The 11,465-nt window shown below is 33.9% G+C and overlaps 1 protein-coding gene across 1 annotated transcript in view; it reads right to left on the bottom strand.

Annotated features, from left to right (window-relative positions):
* Positions 1–1,673: 1,673 nt before the first annotated feature.
* RASSF9 (Ras association domain family member 9) overlaps positions 1,674–11,465 on the bottom strand; it is a 32,574-nt gene continuing 22,782 nt past the window's right edge. The window contains exon 2 of the mRNA XM_003259613.2: positions 1,674–3,086. Within this exon, the coding sequence (XP_003259661.1) occupies positions 1,826–3,086 (1,261 nt within the window). The 3' untranslated portion in view covers positions 1,674–1,825. The remainder of the gene's footprint in view (positions 3,087–11,465) is intronic.

Genomic DNA, 11,465 nt, shown 5'->3' with positions numbered 1-11,465 from the left:
TAATTCAAAGAGATGACTTCCACTGTAGGAAAATGTTACAATTGGTTTATCATTTATGATGATCTTCTGAATTTGATCCCCATTAGTGAACAATGAATATGTCAGTGGCTTATATTGTTGAATAATTTTATGGACTCTTAGGCAGGTGAACTTTCCTTTCACAGATGACTATTCAATTTTATCTTTTTTAAAAAAATATAACTGATGTCAGAATTATTACTCTTTATCACTGTATTTTTCCATGGAATGGAAATTTCTATTTTTCTTACCAGCCAACTTGAAATAAGACCTGAAAATATCTATTTTGGTACAATAAATGATAGTATAAATGCTCACGAAACTGAAACAATCAGAAAATTCTAAATGTCTCCCCAAAGATGAGTTAAAAGACAGGAGAAGGCAGGAACAAACAAATATGTTAAGAAAATTTAAGGAACAATAGATTTTTTAAAAATGAGTTAACAATAAAGTTGCTTTAAAAAATTAAATACTTTTCAAATTTTGAAAGTAAAATAATAAGAAAACTGAGTTAAAACCTGCATTAAAGTATGCATAAGAATAAAAGAAATGAGAAAGATTGGGACCCTTAACCAATGTCCACATATTAAAACTAAGTAAAATAATATTTCTACTTACATGTGCACTGACACACAGGAAAGATATCAGCTAAATAAAAAATAAACTGCAGCAGTATTCAGTTAACAGTACAATAAAAAATAATTATTTCATTATGATTGCATCATGTGTTCATTGGCAGGAAGGAAGAAAAGGAAAAATAGAAGATGGGAGAAGGAGAGATGAAGGCAGGAATAAAGAGGAAGTAAGGCAGACAGGAAGGCAAATAAGAAGAAAGTAAGCAAAGAAGGGAGAGAGAAGAAAGCACATTTCTAATTAAAACACAAGCATAGTAGGCCATAATAATGATTGTCAGTCAAGATAAGACCTTAATAATTATAGCAGATTCTATTTTATCCACAGAAGGGTTCCAAATTCCATCACTGCAACTTTTGTAAATAGGACATAAACAAATAACACTATGATTGATTTTCTCTGTAACCCACACTATACCTCACTCAGTGAATGAACATGGGTTTGGTCAGGAGATCTGAATTGCCAGATAGCAAACACCCATACATAGCTCTTAATAAATTTAGGCTTCTTTATAAAAATTGCTGCTCGTACACAGCACTTGGCCCTGCCTCATCTATACCCCTATACTTGTCTGATTCCCTGCCAGTATTTATACATGTCCCAACAGCAGCCTGTTTCATAGGCCTCAACAGGTAGAAGGGTTCAGGAAGTGATATACATGATACGTTGTATTATCAAAGGATCAATTAAAAGAACCAAACTTTGAATTAATGCAGTTACAACACAGTAGCTCCCATATACTTTACAGATTTAAAAATTCCAATGATACAGTGTTGTAAAAATATATATTACAGCACATTTTAGTTCTACTTCTTCATGTTTGAATATTTGGACTGTCTAATATTGAGGATTGCTTTTAAAGTTCATGTAAATCATTTTCCACAGACGCTAAGGAAGATTATCGTATGATTCCCATCAAATTATTTCTGTGTTCTACACTGACAAGCTATTTGTGCTGCATTCATGATAAATAGCTCATTGCTTGAACTTGTAATAATTAAAGTCCCTTTGGAAATTTCACATCAGAAACAACACATTTCTCTAGTTTTTATTAACTATTCAATACTATAATATGATTTACAATTTTTTCAGAGTGTTATATTTAAAATGAGGTTTCTTATTAAATTAAACAAACATTAAAACATGAAAGCAGGTCAGAAAGGAGCCATTGGAACTATGTTGACAACAGCACCACATCTCCTACGGCTGTTTCAGAGTCCTGACTGTGGTTAGAACTGATACCAGTGTCCGAGTCTGTGTCATTTGTGTAATTGCTAAATACTCTTTGAGTAAAGGGAAGAATCTCCCCATTGCTACTGGGAACCTCAGATTCCTTCGCTCTGTTTTCCTTTAACTGGCACCCATCTTTGTTGCTAATGTGAAGTGAATTGAATTCCTTGGCCAGGAGTTCATATTCTTTTGCTTTCATCTGAAGCAATGAGTCACTGTATTTAATCTCTTTCTGGATGCCACTCAAATGAGAGTGAATTTTCAAACCAGCTTTCATGCTTTTCTCCAAATCACACTTAACACTCTCTAAATTAGAGCTTTCCAGTTCACTTGCAGCTTCCCCTTCTGCATCTTCATTTATATCAATGCAAACACTTTTTACCTCCTTTTCTATTTCAGCAGAGAGCTTATCAATGAGTATTCGGTAATATTTTAGTCGTTCTTCCAGCTGTTCAATTCCATCACTTTCGCTCAGGTCCTCCAGAGTCTGGTTTTCCTCATACTGCAAGTCTAGATTTTGCTGAACTTCACTGAAACTGGGCATTAAATATGCATCCTGAACATAGTTTTCCCCATCATTTTCTACTCGATCAAGATGGAACTTAGCTTCACACTTTTCAATTTCCAGATCCAGCTCTTTCATTCTCTTGACTTGCTGATGAATAGTATGGTCCTGGGAAATGATCAGATGAACTAACGTCTCCATATTATCTCGATCATGAGAAACTGTGTCCTGCTTAATTTTAGCCAGTTTCCGGAAAGTTTTTCTGACTATTCTTTTTTGTTTATCTGGTGGTAATGTCTTCATGTAGTTTGCTGGGCTGAGCTCCCACAGGTTTTCTGTGTTTTGCACTAATTTGGCTTCAGCTGTCCGCCACAAAGGAACTGGAAGAAAAGCATCTGCTTTAACCAAAACAAATTGCATATTGGGCTGCTCATCTCCCCACGCTTTCCAAAGCTTCAGGATTCTAGTTAGTGGAGGAAGAACCCGTTCGGAGCCTCTCCACTTCTCTACGATGCAGTAATCACTGGGCTTCCCCAGAAGAAATCGTTTCTCTCCAAACGTAGCCTCATGTTCCTCAAGCAAAGCCTGGATGACATCAGCAGAGGTGGTGCGTTTAGTCAGCCCACAGACAATCTTCTCTTCTTGGCAAACCCAAACCACAATTTCCTTCTCTTCTGAATCCATGTCTTTAGTTGGAGATCTGAAAGAAAAACAAAAGCACATTATATTTCTGTCATCGCCTGTGTAAACTCAGAAAGATGGTTTAACATTATTAATATGCTTTCTAGATTTTTACCCTTAATGAGAGAGGCATTTTTTTTTCTGTCTTCCAGGCTGGAGTGCAGTGGTGCGATCTCAGCTCACTGCAAGCTCTGCTTCCAGGGTTCACACCATTCTCCTGCCTCAGCCTCCCGAGTAGCTGGGACTACAGGCGCCCGCCACCACGCCCGGCTTTTTTTTTTTTTTTTTTTTTTTTTTTTTTAGTAGAGACGGGGTTTCACCATGTTAGCCAGGATGGTCTCGATTTCCTGACCTTGTGATCCACCCATCTTGGCCTCCCAAAGTGCTGGGATTACAGGCATGAGCCACTGCGCCCGGCCGAGAGAAGCATTTTTAAGTCGAGAATAAGAGTCAGAAGATTGGCTGGGTGTGGTGGCTCACACCTGTAATCCCAGCACTTTCACAGGCCGAGGCGGGTGGATCACCTGAGGTCAGGAGTTTGAGACCAGCCTGGCCAACATGGATAAACCCCGTCTCTACTAAAAATACAAAAATTAGCCGGGTGTGGTGATGGACACCTGTAATTCCAGCTACTCAGGAGGCTGAGGCAGGAGAATTGCTTTAATCGAGGAGGCAGTGGTTGCAAGGAGTGGAGATTGTGCCACTGCACTCCAGCCTGGGCAACAACGTGAGACTCCATCTCAAAAAAAAAAAAAAAAAGTCCGAAGATATAATTCAAGAAAAATATAAAAACCATGGAAAGAATCTTAATTATCTTTTTATTTCCTAGTGTGCTCTAGGAAGAGCAAACTTTCATTCAAGAAAACTGAGGCTATTTTAATTAAAGCATAGGTAGCAATAGTGAGATCATAGAGTTAAAAATAATACAAAATGGAAAAATCGTCATTTTTTTCGTTAACGACTGTTTATTTCATGCCAACTATATGCCAGACACATCTGAAGATACTAAGGATATAGTAATAAAAAAAGAAGACAAGAATGCTGACATGAATATGTAACTAATGTAATATCAAATCACAGTAAATGCTATGAAGAGAATTAAACTGGGTGAAGGAATAGAAAATGACCTGGAAGAACGGCGGTCTATTTTACTTAAAGTGCTTAGGACAGTCTTCCCCAAGGAGGTGACGTTTGAGTAGGGATATCAATTATCAAAAAGAGGCAATCAGAGTTCTCAGGAAAGAATTCCAGGAACAATGAGCAGAAGTATAAGGATCTAGGGACAGCAATAACGTGAATGTAGTTGAAAGCTGAGGATAACAGAGGTGGAAATTGCTGCTAGTGGGAAGGAGAGATTAAATAATAGGCAACAGAGGGGATGGAGAAAAGCAACATCTCCTTTCTCCATCCCCTACTTTAGAGAAGGGGGAAGCTAAAGAAAGTGTTAGCTAACACTTTCCTAAGCTAAAGCAACTGGAAAGTTTTAAGCAGAGGTAAAACTAATTTATGCTTTACATATGTCTGTCTTCTGTTTGTGAAATGGACTGGAAAATAGAAAAAATAGAAGCAAGAAACCTATTACATCAGTCTAGAAAAGAGATGATTTTCCAGAGTTTTAACAATACAGATATCATAAAAGAATCAGAGTTGGGATATAGATTATTAGACAGATAGATACCCCCTACCCAGCACAGAGAGGCACACACATGTATTTATGTAAATATGCATGTATATATGGGCTTGATAGTACTTTCCTCTGTACTACAGAAGGTCAAGGGGGAAAAAACACTTCAGTTCTCTGGAGAAAAAATGACACAGGTAGTAAAAGAAGCAAAAATTCCATGATGTCTAGATCATACCTATTGGAAAATTTTTAGGATCATACTTTCCATCATGACTATACATCAAGTTGACTGTGTCTTTCATAATTCCTCTTTAAAAGAATGCTAAGAAACAAATGACACGAAATTAATTATGCTACACTGTGATTTATGATGGTATAACAGTTTTGAGTAGTAATTGGCTTCTTGTGAAAGTTAAGTCAAATCATTTGTCACTTTATTTATATAGTGCACTCAAAGGATATGACTCCAGGAACCACTTACCAAAGAAAATTTCCCTGGCTCCTATAATCATTTAACATTTAGAATTTATAGTGTTTATGTTTTGGTAGCAATAGTGATTAATTCTATGTCTTTATCTTTATTTTAAATTAAGTAACTTTTATACTTTGGTTATTGACTCACCTGAAGTAAAAAAGTTATTACTAAAAGTGAAAGATAAATCAGGGATGCCAAGTAACACTAAAGATTAGGTCCAACTCCTAACAAAAAATTTCCAGGAAAATATAAGTATTCACATGGAGGAAGTAAAATGTTATAGTTTATTACTCAAAAAATCACACCGAGTTGTGATAATTCTCTTATAAAATATTTTGCACTTAATGACTCAATATTGAGTGTTATATTTTGAAGTAAGTATGATATTTGACAATGTTTATAATTTATCATTTAATAATTGCAAGCAGTAAAAGAGTAGGTTAGAAATTAGAATACCAAACTTACTTTCATATTTTGATTAGTAGAGAAATAAGACACAAATACTTTCTAAACAAAAACAAGTAAGTTCTTTAAGTAAGTGATACTAACTACCACCTGTATTATGGCTATATAGCACAAGTCAGCTCTAAAGAAGTCCTTACCTTAATATGTTTTAATTATGTACATGCAATATCCAAAATTAGTATAAACTTTTTTGTACCACGTAGAGTTAATTTACTTCAACTAGGATATTTGAAAAGCAGTAAACAATATTCTATGTACTTATTGCATGTTAAATTACAAAATTTACTGTAAACTTTTATAAATAATGGTAAAAATAAAATTAAATAGTGGTCATAATTATCAACCTTATAATGCTAATAGTTATTACATTAAAACTAAGGACAAATTTGTTTTATGTTATTTTTTGGTATTTAAGATTAAATTCTAAAAGAAATCCTGTTCAAAATAAATAGCATTAAATATAGTAACTATCAATCATAAAGTATCTAAAATGTTCCAGGCACTGTTCAAATCTCTTGCTTGTACTAAGTAATTTAATTGTCACCATTCTGTAAGGAAGGTAAAAATATTATCCCTATTTTACAGATAAAGAAAGAGAGGCACAAGAGGTGTTGGTAGCTTGCCTGAGGTCACACAGTGAGCGGTGCAATGGAGGTTCAAACAAAAGCAAGAAAACTGGCTCCAGAGTCCGCAGTTCTAAACACTACACTATAAAAACAAATTTATAAGTTTGATAATTTAGATATGTGGATTAATTTGGAAATAAAATGAACCACTTTTTTAGCAAGAACTTAAATTAGTCTTTGATACCGATAGAATGAACCACAGTGCCCCATTAGAGCACTCAATTGATCAAGGAAGAACTTTTCCACTAGGCAGCCATAAAGAAATGTGTGCAGAAATTGTTCTCTTCTGTGCCTTTTTAATTTTAGTCAAATCTTGTTTTATAGTTGATGCAGTAATGAAAGATTTCTGGCTGACCTGGGTATCTCCCTTAGCTGACAAAACTCTCATGTAACCAAAAACCTGTGTTGTTGTCTCCTTAGAGTAGTCCCTATTTCCTGTAGCAGACCTATAAATTCTTTATCCCTACACTAGAGCTCTGAAGGAGACTCTAAAACTAAGCATATATTCATTTTTAATAGTAGAATAATAATAATGATGATGATGATGATGTATGTGACAATTCCGCAATACCCCCATGACCCCTATTCCAATTGGAATCCTTCCTGCTTTGGAAGGATCAAGTTCTTGTATATTGTGGCCTCCTCTAGATATCTGCCAGTTTTCACCTCACATGGAAAGAACACTAATGATCATCATGCACATTGGTTCTATGTTACATGCTAAAAAAGTAATGCCTTATTAATAACCTCACAATCTGGCACCAAAACTATCATTTTCTTTCTTTTTTTTTTTTTTTTTGAGACGGAGTCTGGCTCTGTCACCCAGGCTGGAGTGCAGTGGCGCGATCTCGGCTCACTGCAAGCTCCGCCTCCCGGGTTCACGCCATTCTCCTGCCTCAGCCTCTCCGAATAGCTGGGACTACAGGCGCCCGCCACCACGCCCGGCTGATTTTTTTTGTATTTTTAGTAGAGACGGAGTTTCACCGTGGTCTCGATCTCCTGACCTCGTGATCCGCTCGCCTCGGCCTCCCAAAGTGCTGGGGTTACAAGCGTGAGCCACCGCGCCCGGCCCTCTTTCTTTCTTTTTTAAATCTGCCCCAAATGTCCTATTTTCTGCAGTCAGCTATTTCTCAGTATTTCGGGGAAATTTTACAATCATGCAAACAGAACAATTTTTAAAACTTCTTCTGAGCACATTTAAAAGTAATAACCATCTATTACTGAATTCAGGCAATAAATCATTCATAACTATTATATGCTTCACCAGGCCTAGAGTCTACTTTATAGCAGACTTAGGATTTATTTAAAATAAACCATATTTATTTTATAATGTGGCTACGGCTGAGTTTCTATTCATTTATTCCACAAATGTTTGTTAAGCACCTCTTCTATGGCTGGCACTGTAATGGGAAATGTGTATGATACAAAGACATGTGTGATTTATAAGAAAATGTTTCTCTCCTATTGTGGGAAACAGTGCCAGGGTTGAGAATGGAACGTTTTGTTTGTTTATTGGTGGTTCTAGTGCTAAATTTCCTATTACATTAGTAGCACCCAGTTGCTAGACTGACATAGACTTATGATCCTCAGCATCATTTCATAAAGTTAAAAAAATTAAAAAATATAGAAAGGATATGGAATAAATATCCATCAAAATTAAACCAGTTTAGAAATCTTAAATAATCATTACTTTATAGACATAAATGTTTTCATTTGATCACAGCCCCATGAAAATCTAGTCGTCTGATATAAATAAATATTTTCACAGCCGAACTGGGTCTAAATAAAATGTTCCCATCTCAATCTTTGCAAATTTACTATTTAGTAGAAATAATGATATCTACAAACGCAAACACAGCTACAGGTTAAACATACAAATTTAGACTAGATAGCTTTGTTTGTTATGTGATACCATGTAACAAACAGTTCTTACCTAATGGATTCAAATCTAGTAGTTGAGACACATAACCTCCAATTGTAATGCAACAGGGGATTGCGTAAAATATACACATATATTGCATGTGTAAAATTGTTATTTGTTCTGTTTTACTTTGCTTTTTGTGTGTGTGTTTGTTGGGGCTGAGCAGATAAACATTGCTTTATTCTGTTTTTAATTTATAAAATCTCATATCCCAAGATTCATATCCATTTTCTATTCTTATCTCAGTGTTTTAGTTTCATTGACGAACAATGCCACTGCCAATTTGATTGTTATTATTCCTTTTTTTTCTTTATCAGCTCACCATACTCTGCTCTTGCTCACTCAATACTTTTTAATACCTCAAATATTTTTTTCCTGTTCATTGGAAATATGTTTATTGATATTTACTATTTTCAATCCAATGAAGATATTTCTATTTTAGAGGTTTCTTGGCTTGCAACAGCCCTGAAGTTAAGAACCCATGTATAGGGCATTACTAATATTATCCCAATTTTATAGATGACAGAACTGAGGCAAGGAGAGGGAAAGTCACTTGCCTAAGGTCACAAAGCTAGGAAGTAGGAGTGTTCCTTCCAGCTCTGGCTTTATACTTTAACCTATAACTAATCCCTGAAAGTAGATTACAATAGCCATTAAGACTACCCACTGACAAATATTTTCCAATTTATATGAACTGATTACATGTCAATAGTTATTTTTAAATTAACACTTGGAACTCAATGCACTTTTCCTCATAAATTAATGTTTTACCTACTATAGTTAAACTCCTGGGTTGAATGCTTTTAGGTAAGGTATAATTTTGCCTTCCTTTAATTCTATTATCTTCTTCTTGAACATTCAGTATAAAGGCAAGCATTGAGAGAATCCCCTGTATCTGACTCTGGAATACTAGAGGAATACGGACTGAGACTGGAGGCAGATGATAAAATTGATATTGATGTTGGTTCCAAGATTGATCCTCACTAGATACTCTGGAAGGGAGTAACTAACAGGTGGATATCCTGATGGGCACCTCTACAGGAATACCGTAATTGTTTGCAAGTGTAGGTTAGTTTAAATTAACTGGTTATAAAATAGAGATTTCCTGGATTATGGCATTCCAAATGTATTACTCCTGTGTTACATTATTGAGGAAAAGCATTTACTCAAAAAATTGTACATTTAACAGAATAAAGTAACACCACACTCACACTTAATTCATGCCAGTTTCGGTTTTGAATTTTAGGTTAACTTGATAACTGTTATCTTCACAATTTGAAAGTAGATATAAAATTTCATAAGCCGAATTCAATTGGGTCATGGCTTCAAAGTATAGTACTTAGCATCCTAATAGTTTATTATCCATGAACTTTCTTTAATAAATTATATGGTCAGAAAAATTTGAATCAGTTATCTACACCATTACTTATATCAAGGTAATTCACCTGATGTCCACTTTAAGCAGGAAAAACAATGAATAAATAAAAATTCAGAGTACCATCTTACTCGATGTTAATTAGGGTATGTCACATTTTGGTTCTGATTAAAACACATCACAATCAATAAAACTTAAGAAGTTGTACAATGAATTATATGTTCAAAATTGAATAAGATTATAGCTGTGTTTGGACTTGGCTTGAACTAGTTTGTCCATTTCAAGAATGGTTCCTAACAAAAGAGAAAAGGCTCTTTTAGTCATGTCTAAACTATGACTCCCACCATTTCATAACTACTTCACACAATTATCTTTTTAGTTATTGGAAACTGAATGAAAAGCAATTCAAAACATCATTCAAAAGATTTTGTTAACACTATTATATGCATATATTATGCTACAACTTTATGTAGTGTACATTTATGAAATTTCTTATGCACATAACTATTCTTAGTTGTATATGTGTTTTTGATACCTTATTAAATTTGATAATATTAAATATATCCTAAGGTTTTCACAGAAATATTTTGTTTTGTTGCTTAGCATACTTCTGTTTATTTTAAAGATAGTTTATAATCACATAGTATGTTTGAAAATTGTTAATATATACACAAGAGAAATTTTTAATGTTCATAATGCTATAATGTACATTTTAATTTAATAGCCCCTGAAATATTGATGAGATTATTTGTAAGTATTCTGAAAAATATATAGCAGGAACGATTGGACTTGAAAATTTAAATTTATGATTTTATCTTAGTTTTTATCAGATTTTAAAAATTTAGCTAAATCTTTTTTTCTAATTCTATATATTCTTCACTATAATACTGCAATATAGATGTCTGGCATATTTCTGCAAATAAAAATAAGAGTAATAGAACTGGAAAATTGTGGAAAATATACTGTATAAATACAGGTTACTAGGAATGACAATAAAATTACCACTATTATTATTTAATACAGAGAATGGTGTAGTGTTTTTAATATTCTTATTCAGTAACCTTATTGAACTTACTATAGTAGTTAGCAATATTATTTTATAAATATTTTCTAACCTATGCACAATGTTTTTTCACCTGTTTCAGCTAGTCTGTTTTTTTATTGGCATGAACTCTACCAAAATAAAATAACTCTTAACCAAATAAGAGGCATTTTAAAAATCATTAGTATACACTTTGGATCAAAGATGAGCCAAGAATGTTTTTAATCTTCCCCGATTTATAGTTTTCTGATTTTGATGAAATTTGTGCTAATGAGGCACATTTCACTGAAAAGATAGATATATACTTGGTTATTCGTCTACACCAGTTTCATTATTCAGGTTTTGCCTTTTTAGAATATCTTCATCATAAATTCAAGAGGATTTATATACTACATGAAACTTTCAACAATATGTGTTAGCCTCAGAGGCATTTTTCCATATTCACTCTGAAATATTAGTGAAAAATTGAATACGAAACTTTTTACATTGACTCTATTATGAAGCAAGAGCTTAAAATAGTTCTCCATTGATAATTGGCATTAACACAAAAAATTACACTGAATTAAAATAAGTTGGCTTGTAATAAAAAGGCAAGATTCATACAATCAAATATTCTTTGAAAATAATTGACTAAGCACAAAGCATCAAGAAATAAATTAAGTTTAAATCTTGAAGTTTTAAGATAAAATATTGTCTATGATATTGTAACATCAAATTGGAGATTCAACAAAGCTTGTATTTACAGAAAAGGAATTTAGTGTGGAGGTAGAGAAAAATGAAGCTAAATGGATAAAATTTGGCAATCTTTATTCAGTGATCCAAAGATAAAAGGCACTAAAGTTGGGGTCTGGAAAGTCAATCAAAGAGCAA

The sequence above is a fragment of the Nomascus leucogenys genome, chromosome 10 (genome assembly GCF_006542625.1).
Source record: "Nomascus leucogenys isolate Asia chromosome 10, Asia_NLE_v1, whole genome shotgun sequence".
NCBI classification, from domain to species: Eukaryota; Metazoa; Chordata; class Mammalia; order Primates; family Hylobatidae; genus Nomascus; species Nomascus leucogenys.
Note: the sequence above shows the minus strand (reverse complement) of the source record. Positions and strands in the feature narration are given on the sequence as shown.